Source organism: Oryx dammah, unplaced genomic scaffold (assembly GCF_014754425.2).
Source record: "Oryx dammah isolate SB20612 unplaced genomic scaffold, SCBI_Odam_1.1 HiC_scaffold_11058, whole genome shotgun sequence".
NCBI lineage: Eukaryota > Metazoa > Chordata > Mammalia > Artiodactyla > Bovidae > Oryx > Oryx dammah.
In genome coordinates, this window is record NW_024080452.1 from 1,677,290 (window position 1) to 1,699,930 (window position 22,641).

At 41.8% G+C, this 22,641-nt stretch overlaps 1 protein-coding gene across 1 annotated transcript in view; it reads left to right on the forward strand.

Moving 5' to 3' along the window:
• The window catches only part of LOC120860381 (copine-4), a 491,427-nt gene extending 470,380 nt beyond the window's left edge, over positions 1–21,047 (forward strand). The window contains exons 11-15 of the mRNA XM_040236182.1: positions 2,782–2,836; positions 5,786–5,837; positions 8,202–8,335; positions 15,553–15,789; positions 20,414–21,047. Of these exons, the coding sequence (XP_040092116.1) occupies positions 2,782–2,836; positions 5,786–5,837; positions 8,202–8,335; positions 15,553–15,789; positions 20,414–20,548 (613 nt within the window). The 3' untranslated portion in view covers positions 20,549–21,047. The remainder of the gene's footprint in view (positions 1–2,781; positions 2,837–5,785; positions 5,838–8,201; positions 8,336–15,552; positions 15,790–20,413) is intronic.
• The last annotated feature ends 1,594 nt before the right edge of the window (positions 21,048–22,641 follow it).

Sequence of the window (22,641 nt, forward strand, 5' to 3'; positions counted from 1 at the left end):
ACTGATCATAAATATTTGGGAAATTTCAATAATGATTATTGCCTATAAATTTTTTTTAATCTTAATGAAACAGATACTCCCCAGTTAGTTTACATATCTGTGGGTAACTGCCCCCTCTGACCAGAATGGAAAAGTCCAGCATCAGTTCTAACTCAATTTTTTGTTTTATCAATGTAAATACTAAGAAAGCTTGTTTTTATAAGTCCATGGTAATGGAAAGAGTTTGCCTAGCAGTGTTATGCAGTTCTTTCAATTCAAAGTTTTATCTAAAAAACTACATATCTATCATCAAAAGATGGTTTTTAATGGTCTACCATCTGACATCAGCCCTTCCAACAGTTTTTTTAAGCAAAAACTGGCAACTACCTGACTCATGAAAGGATTTGTTTGCTAGCAGTCATTCTCATCAGGAAATGTCCCTTTGTATTCTGCTTGGAGCTTCTACAAAGGGGAGCAGTGCACACGGTGGCTGAGATTCTGCGTGGGTGAGCAGAGGGTAACTGGGAGACGGGAGGTGTGAATGAGAAGCAGGTACTTCAATCACAGACGTTCCCAAATCAGTTTCAGCAAAGAATACATGGGGAGGTAAAGGAGCTGAATATTGATTTCCTTTAAAAGCAAAGAAGCCATGCTCTTACATCTATAGAAGGGCTTCGTACCTCCACATACCCCAACTTTAAGACCACCGCTTTAGAGAACAGTCTTTATTTAATGTGTAGCTGTTCTAAAATGCGATTTTACTGAGTTCATCTCCATTTCCTTATGCACACAGTCTTTCCTTTAATTGTTCTCTTGCTGTAGCCCCTTCTTCCTTACCTGGGAAGACAAAAATGCATCTCCCATTGGAAGATCATCTGACCAAGGTCTTTCCCTAAGTTCAAGACAGCAAGCTCATTGCCACTGAAAACCCTGGGCTCTTTGATCATATTTTATACTATTTTATTCCAATAGTAAGAAATACTGCCTTCAGAAAATTCAATCTGCCTTGAATTTTCCAGGTTGGGAGATTCCATCAGTCATCTCAGTAGTTTCTAAATGGCCCCTTTATAAGTGCTGGTAGGTCTCATTTTAAGTTCTCTGATGTGTTGGTAAGCTTTCACTTGCTTGTGCACTCAACTTGCCTTCCCTTTCTCTGTTTAGTTTTATTTTTAATCAAGGAAAGTGAATACTTAAATCTATTGTTCTTAGGCTTGATTTTTTTTTCTTTAGTATGCTTATTAGAGCCTGTGTGGTGGTTAACTTCAGAGAATTGACACCCTCATGACTCATTAATTATTCCCCCTGTAGGTGAGACATTTTCCCTACCTTCCTGCTGTTGAAACTCAATTGTGTAACAGTGCCTCATGGTCAGTAAACTTCAAATCCCCAAGGGTGGCTTGAAGGTATAAAATCTGAAACACTGGTTTGCTGATTAGAAACAGAACACTAGATCTCACCTCTCTTAAACTCATCAAAGAAAATAAAAGGTGTGGAGCTTCCTAATTTTCTCTGCTTTGACTTCTGAGCAATCTGAGTTGGAAGAAGGTGGACCCATCCTCCACCCAGAACAGCTTTCTTCCAGACTTAACTAGAAAGTACCTCTAAAAACTCCCTCACATTCCTCACCCTTATCCTAGCTAAGAAGGAATCTCTGAGACAAAGCATTTCAATATTTCCAAGGCCCAGAAGTATTTCAGACCTGTGTCTAATCCTTTATAAGCTTTTATGATTTTCTGTTTATCATCATTAATATGCTAATACATGCTAGATATATGCAAAGTCCATATCTACATAACAGAGAGGGAAAGGGGGAATAAGTCATTTTTCTGACAAATTTAGCCTCTGATTTCAAAGAATTCTGATTTCCCTGAATCTCCCAACCCCTGCCCCAAATTTGGTCAAATTGGATGTATTTTGGTGAAGGTCTATCAAAGCCGTCTTTGGCTACCAGTGACCTCTATCTAAATCAGTAGATGGTGATGGGTGACAGTCTGGCTTTGATCCTTTGACTTCTCAGCCTGAGGCTCCCCTTTTGCTTTCAGAGACATTCCAGGGACAGTGAGCCCTTATCTGAATTTCCTCTTCTCCTTGACTGACTCTGTAAGAATTGAGAAATGGAGGAATTGTTCCAAGAACAAATCTCAATTGAGTCTTTAATGGGAAAGCAAATACAAAGTAGGTGTCCTGAGAAGGACGTGCCCTCTTCAAAGAGCAATATTCCTGAGCTCCACTGTAACAATCCCCTGACAGCACAAAATTCACTTAAGAAGTATCTTGTTTGTGGTCTGATCAGGTTCCCAGTTACAGAAAGCACAAGAGGAAACCACATTTAATACTGTACGTAATCACTAAGATTTGATGGTATAATAGAAAATTCATAGGCTTTGGAATTAAACAGTGCTTGCTGGTAAACACCTTAGTTCACTTTCTTAGACTTTTTGAGGCTCAGTTTATTCATCAGTAAAACAGGAATAAAAAATAGGTGGACCTTCAAATGTTGTATGAAAATTAACCAAGTATAGACATGGCCTAGCATCATATCTGGTGTTGTAGTGCCAATCAATGTTCACTCTTCTCCTACTCACTTCTCACCTATAGTATAGGAAAGCAGTAAAGTGATGAGCTTTGGGGATTATTTCTTTATTTCAGTTTTCCACTCTATTTCTGTCCCCTGTTACCACAGGTAATCAAAAAGCATGAGTTAGCATTTGGCATAATGACCTGTTCTAGGGAGGCAATGCAGGTTTATGTTTTTCTTTCTCATTAGATGAAAAAATACAGCAACTTCTTTTTTAATTTCAGTGACAAAATGTTCCCAGCCTTTGGGTTCGGTGCCAGGATACCCCCAGAGTACACGGTGAGTGGGTGTTTTACTATAAACAAAGGATGGCGTGGGTTTCCCTCACAGAAGTCCCACACTTTCAACCTTTAATATAATCATGTAAAGGCCCATAGTCAGAAGTGATCTTCACAACCAGTGAGGTTAGCTCCTCCAGCTGGTGTATAGATGTCACCCATTCTCCTGGGATTCTCGATGGGCTGTCTCAGAGTTAATTCCAAATGAAAACTTCCATTGTTTAGCTTCATTTAGACAAGTCAGAGACTGTGGAAACACCTTGAAATTGATCTTCAGTGGCTCAGAGCCCATCTATTCAGATCTTTCCTGGAGAAAGACCCTATTGACCATTCTGACAGTGAAAATCCATGACAGTGAAGTCTACAGACTCCCTCATCCCAAGTTGCTAAGCGCCAGTCTTGTGTGGGAGATGCAGAGAAATCCTGAGGAAATAGCTACTTGGGTTCAGAGAATTTGGACCTGAAAGGCTGCTGTAAAAACACTGGAATCCTATTTGACCTTGATGCCGATTTCCCATGACACAAAGAAGGGCAAGACTGTATATGGAGAGATTTGTGCTGCAGTGGGGCTGAGGCACTCTCCCATGGTATACCAGATGGTCCGGGTGGGAGAATCTTGGGGAGGAGCAGGGACCCCTGTTCCTCAGGAGGCCTCTGTGGTCCCAAATAAATGCAAGCAATGCTGCCCAGTCATCAGTGTCTCTTTTACTGACCTAATCTGAGCTGCACATCAGGAGGCAGACGCCAACTTTTGCTCCCACCCCACAGCAGTCAGACTGAAGGCCTTTCATGAAAAAAGGAGTCCACCTTCTTTTTCCTGCTGGAGTGAGCAGTGATGGAGTAGCCTGTCTCCATGACCTGTCCTCCTTCTTGTTTGCCTATGGCCCACACTGTTCTCCCTGCTGGCCATGCTATAGAATTCTGGAAGCATTTGTTGGAAATGGAGCACATGGTAGGGGAAGAATATAGATCAAGTGTTGTCAACTGTTGGCTTATAGGTGTTACTCAGTCCACAAATATATTCTGAGACTTTTTTTTTAAGAATTAGACAATTTCATGAAAATGTCAGATTTCTGGCTTCTCTGGAAAAACTGAAAGACCTGGCAATACTAAAATTAAAAGATCATACATAAAAGAATTAACCAGAGCTCAGGAGATGCAGTCCCCTTCAGATGGGGTATCAGTTCCAGGATGTGGGCAGGTGGGTGTCCACCTTCCTCACCGAACTGCTAAGCCTCTAGCCTGGAATTGAACCTGGATAACCACCAGTTCAGCTGCCCTGAGATGTGTAAGCATACTCCCCAATCCCTCTAGGTAGCCTTGGCCCAGTGGGGCTGAGGATAGAGGTGTGCAGCTTACCTGGCTCCAGGCCTTCCTGTCCTCATCCCAGACATCTGCCTGGTCCCCCTCCTAAAGCAACTTCTTCTAGCTGTTAGCTAAAGTTCTTATCCCCATCCTGATCCACTCTGCCTGACAGCTAACTTCTTCCTGCTACCCTACCAGGCATCCCTTATGCATACTCACTCCATTCCCCCAAAGCCATTCAGATACCCCTTTTCCATGCCTCATCTCCATGCCTCATCTCCCCTCTGCTCCAGACAGGCCCTGATGGTCTCAGCAACTCAGTGCCCCCGGAGAATTTATAAGGTTACCATGACTTATTTCTTCAGGATAAAATCTCAGTTTGCATTGAAACTGAGTCACAATCACCTCTGTCTTAGTTTGTACTCTCCAGGGACCTTGCAGCAAGGATTAGGAACCAAGCAGTTTATTTGAGAAGTAGAGAAAGCCTCAGTAGACAGAGGGGAAATGGGAAGAAGTCATCATAGGGTTTTCTAACAAGTCATTACCAGCATGGACAGCCAAAGCCAGATCCTGGGAGACAGGGCAGAGTACACACAGACCCCAAGGGATTAGAGGGCTCGGATACTGATTCACAGCCTCCTGTAGCCCATGATGAAGAGCTACTCTCCAGGGACATTACTCTCAGGGGACATTAATTCCCCAACACTTTTTGCCTGTCACTTGGGTAAGCCACGCCAGCTCTGGAAGCCCAAGGAAAATTTAAGGTAAATAAACCAGGTAAGATAACTGACAGTTGATTGAGTTGCCTTGAAGAGCCAAGGGCAAGGAAATGTGGGTAAGGCACCAACAGTATCAGCTCTGACCCCCACTGGGAAAAAAAGGGATTTTTACCACAATGACTTATTTTCTAGGCCCCAGAGAGTCAGTGCTTTGGGAAATAGCCTTTGAAATGGAAACCTCAGCCTTTGAAATTCTATGTGACCCAATAAAAATATCTGGATGCCAGGAAAAATAAGCCACATATTATTTAACCTCATATTGTACATAGGTCCCACCAGGTAGAGGAATCTGTATTGGAAGTTTCCAAATTACGTTACTTTATTACTTTTCCAAAAGCTAGAGTCTATTTTTACCTTTATGTATGTGAAAATCCTCCTGCCCAGCAGTTCTATATATTATGTTAGAATGAGTCGTAAATGTCAACAGCTTAGCTGGAGCCTTTGTAAGCATAGCCATCTCGAGCAGACAGCTTGGGTTATTGAGTTATCATTTTTTAATCACTTGGTCCAAATAGAGCTCAGCCAAATCTAGCCTCTGTTCTGAGGCCACTTCTCTCTTGAAGCTATTTGGAGTTAACATTTTTCTGAAATCTTTCCTTGTATTTTTTTTCATATACCTTATTCTCCCTCCCCTGCCAGCATTTATCTGATTCTAGAAAATCTCCCTGTGACCTCAACTCCACAGGGAGCTTAGAATCCACCCTCCATCTCAGAGAGATTCTGTAGAGGCTTAAAATGGTTCCTGCTGCTTGACACAAAATGAATGTAATGAGCGTCTGTTTGCAGACTCTAACCCCAGTGCCTCCTGACTGGATTAATGTTGTCATTCTCCTGTCTTCCTTTTGTAAATTTTAATTGGTGTCCAGGTCTCTCATGACTTCGCCATCAACTTTAATGAAGACAACCCGGAATGTGCAGGTAAATCACGATGTGAAAGGGAGCCAGTGTCCCACAGCCCTTCCCTTCCCCTTTTTCCCATCTTAGTTTCTCTCTCCTGATGCAGTATGTCAGTGATGATTGTCCACAGCAGAGAATTAGGCTCCCTGAACCCAAATAACAAGAGAGCAGAGGTAGAAGAGCTGGAAAAGACAGAATGCAGAAGAGGTCTTGAGCTTAGAGCAAGAATATAAATCCCAATTCTGGATTCCTCTGGCCAAAAAAAAAAAAAATACCTTGAGGGAAGGGTCATCTGATGGGGAGTGATGAGGTAACCCCCTTTCTGCTTTCCAAGTTGTCAAGTATTTATTTTTCACAACTTCCTGTGTAGTAATAAGAAGAGGGGGGGAGTACGGACATCAAATGACAATCTTACCATATTGATAATGGAGTCGTTTCCATGGTTTTGTGCCAGAAAGAGCTCCTCAAAGACTTTGATCCTTATTCTGTTATTTCCAACTGGAGATTCTCCAACACATTCCACAAAATAATGATGATGACTATGATGATAAATTGTATCCTAGAGTCATTTTTCCTAGTTTCTAAATGATAAATAGAGCCAAGCACATCTGTTGCTATGAAAATGGTAAGACATTTTTACAGTGGGCTGGTGGAAATGTTCGTGTCTCTCCTCCTTCCTGTCAAGGAGGAACCCAGAACAGAGTTAATTCAGATCCTGTGGGGGATGTCGAGCTTTCTACAGTTTCTTTCACAAATCTGGCACTAACTGTCCAAGAACATGACATCAGTATCCCCAGGTCTGCACAGAATAACCTCTAAGACCAGATCTCCACTCAGCTCTTATTCCCTTTCACCATCCTTCAGGCCAAGTTTATTAAAATTTAGGCTTCCTTCATCTGGAACCATCCCTACTCTTCAACTGTAAGAGTGATTTTTCATCAAAGCAGAGTGAAGGACATATCCCATGTTAACCTGTTTCACATCTTAGAATGTATCTGCCTGGTACCTTTGAAAGAGAATTCAAACTTGCTTATCTTAAGCAAAAACTCAAGGGCCAAAAAAGATAAAGAACTTCTATTCAGTATCACTTAACTTCAAAACCAGGCTGTGTATATTGATTTGGTATCTGTCTTTAGAATGGCAGACTAAAGAGAATGGAACACTTTCAGTCATTTTCATACACATTTTGTTACATGCATCTGTATGAAGGTAAAACAGAATACAGCTACATCCAAGAGGCCCGAAAGCTGGTTAGAAAGATATGGACAGAAAACAATCACAGGAGGGACTTTGTGAGTCTCTCTGGCCTGAAGGACCAGTGTGCTGTTTTAGGGTAGAGAGGGCTTTAGGAGGATGAGATGAAACAGGGACGAGAGCGGGAACACAAGCACAGGCATGGAGAGGACCCTTTGAACAAAAATCACTGGTAATGGGACTGTATCACTGTGGGATCATGATTAGAACCTTCAGTGTGCAGTCAAGACTCAGGCTGGGAGAAGCTCCACAAAGCCCACCTGTCACGATGTCTGGATGGAAGCCCCCTTAAATGAGGGGTGCCCATGGTGATGAGCATCATTTGTCTGTATTATAGTCCCCAACAGACAACAGTAGCAGTCATTTTCCTCATCCATCACACGTTTGGGGAGCAGCTACTATGTGCCTGACATGCCTTGAGCTTATGAGAGAGGAAGGTACAATTCCTGCCCACAAAGACTTTAGCCTCTGGAGACACTGTATGTACACATTATTCACATAGGTTGGCCTGGGATTGGTGTACTAGTCAACACGGTGGGGCGAAAACTAGAGAAGTGTTAAAGCCTTGAGCATGGCCCTTAGAGCAAGACACACCTGTGTGAATCCTGAGTCTGCAACAAGCCTCTCTGAGCCTCAGTTTCTTCACCTGTAAAAATGATCGCTTTTAACGTGAACCTTTTAAGAGGATGAGTTCTGGCAAAAAGATTTCTCTCTGAGTTTTAAGCTGTAGGGTTGCAAAATATCCCCAACATGAATCCCTTATATTTGAAAGTGTACAAAAGTTTTGGGAATACATAGGTTTGTAACTGCCATTTTTTTAACTGGGTCTAGAGTATTCTCTTTGTCATAAAAGGGCTTGTTTGTATTCTGTAGGAAACATAATCATTCATTAATAAATTCTTCCCAAGCCAATTTCAAAAAATAACTAAAATGCATACAGAGAATGATTTTAGTGGAATGGAGGCAGAAACACCAGCCCAGATGTGATGTTTTCTTTTTTATCTTAAGAACATAAATGTGCTATTGATAAGGACTCTTTGAGGGAAGTTAATGCTTTGTGTGTATATATGTGTATTCTTAAATATATTTAGAAGACTATTTAGCTATTGATCTTTGCCAATTTTACCTCAGGGATTCAAGGAGTTGTGGAAGCCTATCAGAGCTGCCTTCCCAAACTCCAGCTCTACGGCCCCACCAACATCGCTCCCATCATCCAGAAGGTGGCCAAGTCAGCATCAGAGGAGACCAACACCAAGGAGGCGTCGGTAAGGAGAGGGGTGGTCTGCCTGCTAGTGCGTACCTACCCTTCCTCCTCTGGATACTGGCCATAGCACCCGCCCCATTCTGACAATGAATTTGCATTTTACCTGCATAAGTTTGAATAAATGATTTAACATTCCCTCCCCAGTCCTCAGTCTCCTCATCTGAAAAATGGGGATAATCATGCCCATCTCTGCTGGATTAACATGAGGTTTAGGGATGACACAACTCAAATGTCTTCAACATTACCTGAACACAGGAGGCACTGAACAAGGGAAGCCTCTATACTCTCTGGAGTGTAAGTCCATGTCACAATGCTCAACTTACCTTCAGTTCCTGGGAAGGAAAAAAAAAAGAAAAAACTAAGCTTAACTTCCAGGGTATCCAGACTACAGATGGAAGTGAAATAAAATGATGGGTTATTCTTCTACCTAGTAGTCAAGTGAAGTAATACACAACATCTTGGGGAAGATTTGTTTGAGGTCCTATTGGTGGTTTTCTTAAGAAAAATGCAAACCAAAGCTGAAAGGCCAGAGTTTGGTTTTTTTCCTACTATGTGGTATGCATGGTAAGTCACTTCAGTTGTGTCTGACTCTTTGTGACCTCATGAACTATACCCTGCCAGACTCTGTGTGTCCATGGGATTCTCCAGGCAAGAATATTGGAATGGGTTGCCATGCCCTTCTCCAAGGGATCTTCCCAACCCAGGGATCAAATTTGTGTCTCTTACATCTCCTGCACAGGCAGGTGGGTTCTTTAACACTAGCACCACCTGGGAAGTGCCACCCAATTACATTAGAGTTACATATATTACCATAATATGATAATTTTTCTATGTATCATTTTTCAATACCATCATTATGTGCCTCTTGAGAAACCTGTATGCAGATCAGGAAGCAACAGTTAGAACTGGACATGGAACAACAGACTGGTTCCAAATAGGAAAAGGAGTACATCAAGGCTGTATATTGTCACCCTGCTTATTTAACTTATATGCAGAGTATATCATGAGAAACGCTGGGCTGGAAGAAGCACAAGCTGGAATCAAGATTGCTGGGAGAAATATCAGATATGCAGATGACACCACCCTTATGGCAGAAAGTGAAGAAGAACTAAAGAGCTTCTTGATGAAAGTGAAAGAGGAGAGTGAAAAAGTTGGCTTAAAGCTCAGCATTCAGAAAACTAAGATCATGGCATCCGGTCCCATCACTTCATGGCAAATAGTTGGGGAAACAATGGAAAGAGTGTCAGACTTTATTTTTCTGAACTCCAAAGTCACTGCAGATGGTGACTGAAGCCATGAAATTAAAAGACGCTTACTCCTTGAAAGGAAAGTTATGACCAACCTAGATAGCATATTAAAAAAAAGAGACATTACTTTGCCAACAAAGTTCTGTCTAGTCAAGGCTATGGTTTTTTCTGTCGTCATGTATGGATGTGAGAGTTGGACTAGAAAGAATGCTGAGTGCCGAAGAATTGATGCTTTTGAACTGTGGTGTTGGAGAAGACTCTTGAGAGTCCCTTGCACTGCAAAGAGATACAACCAGTCCATCCTAAAGGAGATCAGTCCTGGGTGTTCATTTGTGGGACTGATGTTGAAGCTGAAACTCCAGTACTTTGGCCACCTGATGCAGAGAGCTGACTCATTTGAAATGACCCTGATGCTGGGAAAGATTGAGGACAGGAGGAAAAGGGGACAGCAGAGGATAGCATCACCAACTCGATGGACATGGGTTTGGGTGGACCCTGGGATTTGGTGATGGACAGGGAGGCCTGGCGTGCTGCGGTTCATGGGGTCGCAAAGAGTCGGACACAACTGAGCAACTGAACTGAAATGTTTTTCAGATTCAGCAGAATATTAATGATGTCTGAAATTTTCTTTATGATTTTATCCTGGATTCCACAACACTAGATTTGCATAAAGAGCATGATATACTGCTGCCTCACCTTCTTATGTGAGCCCATCTTTCCCCCATGCTCTCTGCCTGTGTTCTCAGCATCCCTCATGTTATGATGGGCTGGACATATTCCCATCTCACAGTGGTGTCTGCTCTGTGCACTGCAGCACACACCTCCCAACTATCCAGGAACAGTGACCTCATACTTGCATTCCCTTTTTTTCCTTATCATCTATTTCTCTTTCTACTGAAGACTCATTCCTATTAGCAAATAAAACATGTTGTAATTTCTCTTGCTTAAGTTCAAAGCTCTCCCTTGACACCACTCTACCCTTTAGCTACTGTCCCTTATTTTACTCTTTTTGAGCAAAATTCACTGAAAGAACTGCCCATACTCACCATCTCCATCTCTCTTTCCACTGGTGCCTCTACCCATATCATCCAAACTTTGCTCCTGACACCACTCTGAAGACCACACTTGTCAAAGTCAATAGCAGCTCCATCTTACCAAACTCAAGAGGCCTTGGAGAAATTCTGAATCCTCACAGATGCAAGGTTTAGAGATAGGGTTGGACAAGATCAGTATTTCATTTATTTTAACCCCTTTTAAATTACCAAAACCTCAAATTCCTCGAATAGTATCTTGCTTAGAAACCAAACATATAGATTTTAAGAAAACAGACTGTTCTGACTGAATCTGGGCTAAGGGGTGGGGCCCACACTTAAGCTGCTTTATCCTTAAGAGGATCCAAGGCATCCCTAGGGCTCCATGGAGCCCAGTTTGAGAACTGAGTTATCTCAGCCTCTCTAGGTTACCAACACTCACAGGAGTAAAGAGAATCTGACATAGGTGTGCATTCTGGATTAATAGAAACCAGAATGAGGTTTTGGGCATCACTTACTCCTCCAGGGTCAGGTGGGTCTGCTCTGAAAGGACAGATCAGAAAACAGTACTGAAAGGATTTAATCCATATCTCATTCTTGTATGCCAGGAACACTGATGCTTTCCCCCAGAGTTTCTGTTGGTGGTCCAGGGCCCTCTTGTTATCACTGATTGTTAAGTGTCCTAACCTTGAACTTTGTAGGCAAGTGGTGTCAGGAAGTCTGTGGCTATAGGATTTTTTCCCCAGTTTTATGAAACTCTTCTAGAAAGAAAAAATTCCCTCATTATTTAAACAGGACCTCAAGTACATTCAGACTATAATGTTTCACCCATGAGCATTTTCCTAGCCTGACTTTGGAAGCAAGTGTTTCTGCAAGCTTTATCGGAAATTTCCATCAGGGTTTCGATCCAGCAGTCTGCAGCCTATTACCTTTAGCTAGATTAAACCTGGAAGGATCAGGTCTAGAATCTTGACAGTCTCTTCAGACCAGAACTTCTTAACCCTTTTTGATCCATGAACACCATTAGCAGCTGGTAAAGCCCATGAACCCCCTCCTCAGAAGGGCCTTTAAATGCACAGAATAAAACATATGTTATAAAGTAAACCAATTACGTTGAAATGCAGTTAGCTAAATATTTTTAAATGTGACACAGAAGCATCATAAACATAGCAATAAATTTAAATTGTGAGAATTAGTGCCTGGCCTAATAATTCTGTTATTTCTAAGTAATGTTGAATGTAAATGATACACTCTTTTATAACAGGAACATATTCTGTGATTTCTATTGGTGACTCAGTACAAGTACATTTAAAAACCAATTTTATTTGTTGATTATACTCAGAATTGAAAAATGATACATTTTTAGTTAAAGGTAAGTGAAAACAGAACTTTAATTTACCCCAACTGTGCAGATGGCCTGAAATTATTAATTCAACAGTCTGCAAGCCCAGGCTAAGAATCCCTGCTCTACCTCCCTCCCATCTCCCTCACCATCCCACCTCTCTAGGTTGTTACATATGTATACCTATGGTTGCTTCATCCTGATGTTTGGCAGAAACAAACAAACAAACAAAAATCTGTAAAGCAATTATCCTTCAATTAAAAAAATAAATTTAAAAAAATGAAATCAAGGCAAATGAGAGAGAAGTAAAGAATGAATAGGCTCCAGTTTCCACAGTCTTTTGGCCTCTGTGGGAGAGGGAGAGGGTGGGATGATTTGGGAGAATGGCATTAAAACATGTATAATATCATATATGAAACAAATCGCCAGTCCAGGTTTGATGCATGATACTGGATGCTTGGGGCTGGTGCACTGAGACGACCCAGAGGGATGGTAGGGGGAGGGAGAAGGGAGGAGGGTTGAGGATGGGGAACACGTGTATACCTGTGGTGGATTCATGTTGATGTATGGCAAAACCAATACAATATTGTAAAGTAATTAACCTCCAATTAAATAAATGTATATCTTAAAAAAAGAATGAATAAAAATTACTGGAAAGAAAAAACGAATCCCTGCTCTAAATGAAAGCCAGCAACATTCTGCAACCTGTTTTTCAGTTAGCTAAGAATGGCTTCTACAGTTTTAAATGGTTGAAAAAAAATCAAAAGGAGAATCATATTTCATGGCACACAAAAGTAATGTGACATTCAAACTTGTGTCCCTCAATAAAGTTTTATTGGAACACAGCCATGCACATTCCTGTTAATATCTATGGCTATTTTCATTCTAACAGGCAGTTAGGTCATTGCTGCAGACATCATTATGGCCCACATAGCCTAAAGTATTTATCATAGCCCCTTTGCAGAAAATACTTTCCCAATACCCTATCTAGACAATGACAGCTATAAATTCCTTGATATGGTGGTGTGATTGTCAGGTTGTTTGCTCCTGGAGGTATTATAGGGGACAGGTAGGGGAGATCCATGCCCTAAATCATGAAGATCAGACCAGACAGGAGTTAGGGGAGGGTGAGGAGTGAATGGTGGAGGTGCAGAAGTGTGATTCACTCACAAGGCCACCTGCTCAGGAATCAGGAGGAGGCTCCAACCAGATTTGGTACCTGTTATAGCCTCCAAGGCACACCCTGCAAAGAGTCATTTAGAACTCTGGTATTTCCTGCATCACATCCATCCATCCCTAAGCCACCAAGTTGCCTCCTTTGGCTTCTTCTCCCTGCACCTCCATAGCTCCTCCATCACTTTCTCTGATTAAAACCTTCCTCCAAACTCCCAGGCCACTTTCTCTGTGAATGTATCAGACTCCAAAAGCATAGGTATGGATGAAAATTGATAATTCAAATGAGTTTTAAAATTGTTCAGTTAGAACTAGGGGTGGGTAATTAGCAGACATGGAACAGAATTTGCCTCTATATTAAACTGTATGAAAAGCATTAAGGACACGTGTCTGTCTTCATCATAGTATGAATTTCTCTTCTCTCCAATTGTATTTTGACTGGGTTGTTTTGTTTAAAAATATTTTTTTCAGACTCACAGAGAAAAATGAGAACTCTTTGGCACTACCAGCCCTATATGCAACCTTTTAAGTATGATTCTCAAAACCAGATGTGTTCAACATGTGATTTTCTATCTAGCCTTTCTCCTTTGAATGTGGCAACTTGGAGTGGTTTCACCATCCCACATTTATTCCCTGTAGATGAGCATATTGCAAAGTTTACATTAAAAGTTCTTTAGAGTTTGGAGTGAGCAGCATCTCAGTAACCTCATTCCCAAATCCCTTCTCATCCAAGATGCTGTCATGATGCCTCTAATAACTAAGGACAGTGAGGTCCTCCCTGAACTTTCCCTCTTCAGACCCCATAGCCCTTCCCTAGCCCTCCTTGTGCTGATGAGTATGGAGCCTCCTGTCCAGTCTCCGTCTCAGATGAGACTCCCACAAGCCTGTTCAGCCATAATTTAGAGTAGGAAGAGCCTTCTGCCCCCATCCTTGGAGAAGGGCAGCCACCTGCAGGCCACTCACCAGTCCAGAGCACACGATCTAAAGGAGAGCCCACAATCCTCACCTCTCCTAGGGCTTTAGTGCAGTGTCATCCTCTGACTTTCCTGGTGGCTCAGACGGTAAAGTGTCTGCCTACAGTGCGGGAGATCCAAGTTCAATCCCTGGGTCGGGAAAGTCCCCTGGAGAAGGGAATGGCAACCCACTTCAGTATTCTTGTTTGGGGCTTCCCTGGTGGCTCAGACGGTAAAGCGTCTGCCTATAGTGTGGGAGACCTGGGTTTGATCCCTGGGTTGGGAAGATCCCCTGGAGCATGACATGGCAACCCACTCCAGTATTCTTGCCTGGAAAATTCCATGGACTGAGGAGCCAGGTAGGCTACAGTCCACGGGGTCGCAAAGAGTCAGACACGACTGACTGACTTCATGTTCATGTTCATCCTCTAGAAATAGAGTGGGAGGTGTGCAGAAATTTTTAATTCTCCAGTAGTCACAGTTTAAAGCTGAAGAGAAATAGGAAAATTCATTTTAATAACATTTTATTTAACCCAGCATAACTAAAACCATCATCTTAAGAGGTACTCCATATAAAAATTATTAATAAAGTATTTTAAGTTATTGTTTGTACTAAGTCTTCAAAATCTAGTGTGTACTTTATCCTTATATCATCTCAATTTGGATGCTAAATATCATCAAAAATACTTGATCCTTATATAGATTCAATAAATTGATAATTGAGAAAGTAGATTCACATATTTTTAAATTTATTTTTTAATTGAAGGATAATTGCTTTACAGAATTTTGTTGTTTTCTGTCAAACATCAACAAGAATCAGCCATAGGTATACATATGTCTCCTAGATTCACATATTTATAGTTGTGCAAATATACTTAAAAGATTTCCAGTAAATCAATCAGGTACCCACTTTTTAAGTTAAATTTAAATTTATTTGAATGAATGAGATAAAATTTAAAATTCTGTTTCTCCATTGCTTTCACGGCATTTCAAGGCCTCAGTAGTCACATGGAGCTGGTGGCTAAATTAGGCAGCTCCACTTTAGATTTGCAAATCTCCAAGCTGAAGAGGACGCTATGAATGATCCAGCTCCACGTCTCACGTGAGAGATGAAAAGGGTGAGACCCAGAGGATTCAGGGGAAAATTCCCACCATTTCAGAGAACGAGGCTTTGAAACCAGCCCCTGTCTCCTCTACTATTCTGTCTATACCCTGTGCTTTATAAACATCACTAAGGTGGTTATTTGGATTTGGATTATTTGGATTACTTGCAATTACTGAGCCGGCCTTTAAGTTCCATTCATCCTAAGTCTTTGGTGTTTAGGGCTGTAAACTCAGGCATTCAGGAAAAGTTTGTCATCACTTTTGCTGTGGTCAGTGTGCACTGGAGCCACCTGAGTGTGTAACTGGCTTTGTCCTTGTCTCCCCCACCTCTCTGTCCCCATTGTCTCCTGATGTCCGACCTATGGCAGCAATACTTCATCCTGCTGATCCTGACTGACGGGGTCATCACAGACATGGCCGACACACGGGAGGCCATCGTCCATGCCTCCCACCTCCCCATGTCAGTCATCATCGTGGGAGTAGGCAACGCAGACTTCAGCGACATGCAGATGCTGGACGGTGATGATGGGATTCTGAGATCACCCAAGGGAGAGCCTGTCCTCCGTGACATCGTCCAGTTCGTACCCTTCAGGAACTTCAAACACGTACGCATATTTGGGGGGCTTACGTTGGGAAAGCAGAAACCCCCCATTTTTCCACCAGTGCTGGTAGTGAAGCAATGCCAGCCATACCTGCCTGGGCCAGGCCACCTCCCAGTTAGGACATGAAAGCTTGACTCATTGGAGAAAGAAGTATGCCCTGAGTTATGGATGAGGAGTCATGCTAACTATGTAGCCAACCTTTCGTTGGAACTTGGCCTCATCTACATAATTTAGCGTCTTCAGTGTACCCAAGGCTGGCATATATACAGTTGGACAGATTGTTTCCTGCTCAAGAGAAGTAGAAAAGAGGAGCTGTAGTTTCCTGCCTGGCTGAAGTAGAAAGAGGAGCTGAAATGCAACCTCAGTTCTCCTTGTCGGGCCATGTGCCCTGGCAGAGGCCTGTGTTTGCCTTGGCAAAGTACGTTTACAAAATGATAGAATCCTAAATCCTCTATAAATATATAGTAAGCATCATCAAAGATTTATTTAGTTCAGTAATGAAAGAACCAGCAAGATGACAAAGTTAGTTTAAAGGATAATATTAAATAGTTGATTGTGATCAGTAGGGGAAAATGCTGGAATCAATTTGCCAAGGTAGACTCAAAACTGATTTATGACCAACGGGTTAAAAAAGAAATTTTTTTCTCTGAATTACACGAAGTTTCCCTCTGGGTTGGTGGTGGCCCTAAAGAGTCCTGCTGTATTATATAGTCCCCTGTGTTCTTTCATTCTATGCCCCTTGTGAAAGCTGCCACAAGTGTGGGCAGTAAGCCTGAGGGAAGGGTACCTCTGCTACTGTAGCCTATCTTCAACTTGCCCAAGGGGAGGTTTCAAGCCCCCAAGGTGTCTACCCAGGACAGCAAGGAGGGGCATCTTTGTCAAGTTGGGGTGTGCTGGAGCTGAAGCCCCTACAGTTGCGTCCATCAATGAAGCTAGTTTATAGGGTGATGCCCAAGGTGGGAGAGGGTGTTCTTCCAGACTGTAATGTCCTGCCCCATCTTGTCAGCTGACACAAGTACCCCAGGAGTGACCACCACCCATATTGCCTGAGTGATGAGGGGTTCAAGAGTTTCCCCAAACCACCCTCTCCCTACCCGCTGCAAACATACATACACACATATGCCTCTTTGCCATGTAGGGCTGCAGCCTTCGCTCTAGCCCCTGCTCTCCCTCACATACTTACAGACTGCTGGCTGCGTGCTTGCACTGGTACCACAGTGAGATGAGGAGCCATGGGCCCAACCTCCTCCGGGAATTTACTGGAGAATTGCCCAGTTGGAACACAGGTGTCCACCTAAGTGATCTGTGGGTGGTTGAGGAGGGCTACCCCATCACTACAAAACTTCAGAGACGTGGCCAGAGTTGTGACATGAAGAAGGCAGACCTTGGTGGGGTGGCGGGAGGGGACAAGGGACACCTGTAATAAGGAAGTGCCTAATGGGGCCAGGAAGGGGGTGGGCTGCCTGTCCCTCTGTCCCAGGGTTCTAGCTTCCTGTGGACCACAGAGCAGAGCAACAGGAGCTCAACACCCGCCTTATCTTCCTGAATTTCAAATTAGATTCTGAGAACCATTTCATTATCCAAACTAATCTACTCTGAATTCAATAAACCATAAATAAAGCACAAGATGAGGTGCTGATATCATTTCATACAGCCAGGAACCTGTGAATTGCCTCCCGTTTTCTGCTCTGCAAAGTAACTCAGACCTTCAGACAGGCAGAGGCTGTGGGCTGTGTGACTCAAGGCAATTTACTTAACCTCTCTGTGTCACAGACTTTCATTTGTAAAATGGGGTAAAGGACACACACTTTGGAAGATTAGAGGAAGGGCCTATATAAAGCTCAGCACAGTGCCTGGAGCATGTAGGTGGTTAATAAATGCAGCTGTTATTACTATTGTTGCCAGCTACTTTCATATTTTTTTCCTTTTCCCAACCTAAGGACCTCCAAGCAGTCTTTGCTCACCAGAACCACCAGTACAGGTGTGCAAATGGCAGGAGAATCACTGGGAGCTGTGCCATCCAACACAGTAGCAAAGGGCCACATGCGGTTATTTAAATTTAAATTCATTAAAATTAAAAAGTTGGTTTTTCAGTCAGACTAGCCATATCACAGGGGCTCAGAGACACCATGTGTCTGGTGACTACTACATTGGACAGCATAGATACAGAATACTTTTATCACCCAAGCAAGTTCTATTTGACACACTGGTCAGGAATATTTTTGTCTTAACATAACAGCAAACCAATATCACAGTGGATCACATGAGCTATTCTTAACCAAGGATGATTTTTCTTCCCAGAAAAAATTGGCAATGGCTAGAAACATTTTTGATGGCTACTTACATCCAGTAGGTAGAGGCCAGAGAGGCTTGTAAGCATTCTATGATACAGAGGAATAGTCCCCACATGAAGAATAATCAAACATATCTAGTATAGCAAAATTGAAACTGTGCCAAAATTGATTATGTAAGTACAAATATACTTTTCTTTTCTCATGTAGCTAAATGTTAGGGGCTAGTGGCTACTGGCTAGTTTTTTCAGTGATTCAATAGTGTCAGTACCACATAGAGATTCTTTTTGCTATTCCCTCATAATGATAAAATGGTTGCCAAAGCTCTAGAAATTACATTCTAGTTCAAGGTAAAAAGGAAGAGGAAAGAGATATAGAACTGATGATGTCTGTTGAAGAGCTTTCCAAGAAACAGCCCCCAGGAAACTTCACTTGGGTCTCAAATAATTAAATTGGGTCACATGGCATCCCTACATGCCAGGAAGACTGGGAAATCAAGTCTTTATATTTCTAACATTTGTGTGAGCAACAACCAGAGAGAAAAGGGAGAAAATGACTCTTGTGTTTTCCCCAGTGTACAAGTTGGCCATGATCTAACACACTTGAGCAGTTATTTATAAAATAAAAGAGTATTAATGGATGCCAATGGCCAACATACTGACATCTTCAAAATGTGAGCAGTCACTTTAGAAGCACGATATTTTCGGATTGTTTTTGAAATTTTTAAGCTCTCTTGCATTTTTAACCTCCCAGAATATTTGAGATAGAATAAATTCCTATTCTTTCCTTTCCTGTCTCAAAACATCAGGGCTCAGCAAAGTTGAATGGCTGAGTAACAAGGAAGGCAAGAGCTAGAAACCTCGTCACCTGGCGTTCAGGCCATCCCTCTTTCCTTCAGGATTTTTCCTGAGGGACCTCAAGCATCACACTCTGCCTCAAGTTCTCAACCTCTGCAGTAACTGCTAACAATGAGATTCAGGCAATCTTACTTGCCCAGGGGCTGGGCAGTTAATAGTGAGTGCCAGGGTCTAAGGTCAAGCCCAGCTCTGCTTGAATCCAGAGTCCATGCAAAATGTCAGCCTCAACCTTCCTCTGCCCCAAGGCTTAGAGTCTATAATGCTGATAGAAGAAAGGCTATATAAACTAGCTAGTACATTCCATTGCTCAGCCACAAGTTCATTTTCCAGCTAAATGCACAGCCAATCCTGCATCCCTAATACACACTTCCTTCAGAGCCCCATCAGATGACTCACTATCCCTAGAACGATCAAACGCCAGTCCTTTCCTTCTCCCTGTTTCAAAACATACCCAATGTAAACGCTATCTCTTCTTGGAAGCCTGCTGTGATCTCCTAGATGACTTACGCTCTTGATTTTCTGTGCTCTGGTCACACAAGTGTTTGTGACTCCCTAGGACAGTACTTCTCAAATTTCAACATGCATAGGAGTCACCTAGGCATTGACTTAAAACACAGATTCTGATTCATTAGCTCTGGGATGGGTTTAAGGATCTTAGTTTCTAATAAGTTCACTTGTGATGTGATCTGCTGCTCTGTGGTATGGATCATGTTCTGCCTCATGGGAGGGTTCATTTCGGCCCCACCAGGCTCCCCTCACATGACTCTGTGTGTGTGTGTGTGTGTGTGTGTGTGTTAGTCGCTCAGTTGTGTCTGACTCTTTGTTACCCCATGGACTGTAACCTACCAGACTCCTCTGTCTATGGAATTCTCCAAGCAAGAATACTGGAGTGGGTTGCTATTTCCTCCTCCAGAGGATCTTCCCGAACCCAGGGATCAAACCTGCATCTCCTACATTGCTATCAGATTCTTTAACATCTAAGCCAGCAAAGAGAGAGAAGGCAATGGCAACCAACTCTAGTACTCTTGCCTGGAGAATCCCATGGATGGAGGAGCCTGGTGGGCTACAGTCCGTGGGGTCACGAAGAGTTGGACACGACTGCCTCGACTTAGCAGCAGCAGCAAGCCACCAAGGAAGCCTTTCACATGACTGTAACTTCCCTAATGGCAAGAATCACAGACACTATCAACACTCCCAGAGTGCCTGGAACATAAATAGGTGTCTGGATTTGAATGTAATTCAAACACAAAACTGCAAGGCAGTTCTTCCTACCATCCTACCATGAAATTAAAAGCTCACTTTCCAATGATCTGATAACTCTTGCTTGGAGTAGATGCTGACAAGTATAGAATGAATGATGAATAAATGAATAAGTGAATGAAACCTGCTGTTCAGAGCAGGTTTCAAGTGTTTAGGCTGATTTGGGTCAGATTAGTTCAACCAGGTGCCAGAGTCATGCTGATTTCTTCTTTCCTGCAGGCATCTCCAGCTGCCCTGGCAAAAAGCGTGTTGGCTGAAGTCCCAAATCAAGTCGTGGACTATTACAATGGCAAAGGGATTAAGCCAAAATGTTCATCAGAAATGTATGAATCTTCCCGGACACTGGCTCCATGAACTGTACACACTTTTACTGAGTTCTCAGATACTATTCCTGCTAATATTTAATACTTCTATTACTCCTGTACTTAAAAAGACACACAAATACACATTTAAAAATAGCACGTTTGGTGATTTTTAACTAACTGACAATTTTTTTTGCATGTGTAGCCCTGAGGCCTGGATCCATTAATCCCTTGTATTGTTAAAGACTTTTTACAAAGAAACACAGATAATTATAACTTACTCTTTACATTACAGCATGTTGCCTTGAAATAAAAAGTTATCTGTATCTGTTTTTTATACAGGTTTGTTGAAATTTTGCTAAATTTCTTATTATCTTTACACTGTAAAGCATTTTGAAACATTTCTTGAATGTTGATAGCCAAAACATATTTGGTTTTATCTGCTACAGGATGAGACTTTTTAAAATGGCAGATGCATGGACTGTATTTTGCATGTTTAAAATAAAAAAAGAAAAAACATACTGTTTTTTGCAGTTGTCATCTATAACTCCTCCCTGCTGGGAATGGTGTCTCCCCTGAAGAAGAGGTTTATCCAGCTAGAGGTGATGTTCTTAAAGTGGGGCTGGGGCACTGAGTCCAGCACTTCTTAGACTTCCTTGTGTATACAGTTCACCAGAGGATCTTGTTAAAATTTAGACTAATGCAATTGGTCTGTGTGAGCCCAAGATCTAAGCAGCTATCACAGAATCCCAGGTGGTGCCAATTCAGGCCCCATGTTTATGTCAATCCTTAGGTGTGACCTCAAAGAGTCTTCAGTAGACCCATGACAGTGGAGACTTGTCCACAGAAAATGGCCATGTGGTGTTGCTCCTCAGAAAGGTGGCCCACCAGACTGATCTTTACGCTTAGCTTGGGCTTCTTTGTGCTTCTTATCACTCCTGAGAGCAAATTCATCAAAACAAAGGCTTGGGACTGTTTTGGGTAGAGGTGTTTTTTTTATATATAAACTCTCCACTTTTGAACCTAAAGAATGAATGTTTCACTTGTATAATCTTCTTACAGAGAAATGGGCAAGCTTTTTGCAAGTATAAAATGCCCTAGGTGGAGCCTACTTTTATTCAGAGATACAAGAAGGTAAATGACAAGGCACAATAGATCTGTTTGTTGTTTGGTAAGGGGGGAAGTATTTCATGTGCAAATCAAGTGCCTTGTATAATTTCCAGTATTATAAATATAGATCTTAACCTTACAAATATATGTTGGCCAAAAGCATATTTGGGAATGATGGTAAATATATGACTGAAAAAAAATCATTAATATTGATTATAAACAAATTGGGTACTTACAGAATTTTTTCCAAGAGTTATAGTCTTGTTTCTCTTTTTAAGGCCATTTTTGAACAGTGATTCATTTCATGTAGGTTACTTGGTCTCAGGTTAGGAATAAATCTTTCAACAGTCCCATAGAAACATGTGTATCTTTGTTTATAACAGACAGGGAATTAAAATACTTAGACCCTGTTCACCAGAAATACCTGATGGTTGTTTCTAACCCAAAACAAGGACATGAGCTTCCATGTCTATGTGCCAGGAACATAGTAAGCAATATATTTAATGAATAAAAAACTATTCATTAGACTGATGCTTAAAGAATAAATAGAATACTAATCAACTGGGTAAATGCATGAAAGAACAAATGAATGGACTCATTAATATGCCTCATGAGTAACATCAAATCCACTATAGGTTTTTTTTTAAATTTTATTGAAGTATAGTTGATTGACAATATTCTGTTAGCTTCAGGTATACAGCAAAGTAAACTTTTTAGATTCTTTCCCATTATAGAGTATTACAAGATATTGAGTATAGTTCCTCTGTGCTATAGAGTAGGTCCTTGCTCATCATCTATTTTTTATATAGGAGTGTGCGTGTTCTAGTCCCAAACTCCTAATTTATCTCTCCATTCCACCGTTTCTCCTTTGGTAATCATAAGTTTGCTTTCCATGTCTGTGAGTCTGTTTATCTGTCTTGTAAATAAGTTCATTTGTATCATTTTTTAGATTCCACATATAAGCAGTATTTATATGTGGTTTTCTTTATGTGGTTTATATGTGGTTAAATGATAGTTCTCTTTGTCTGGCTTACT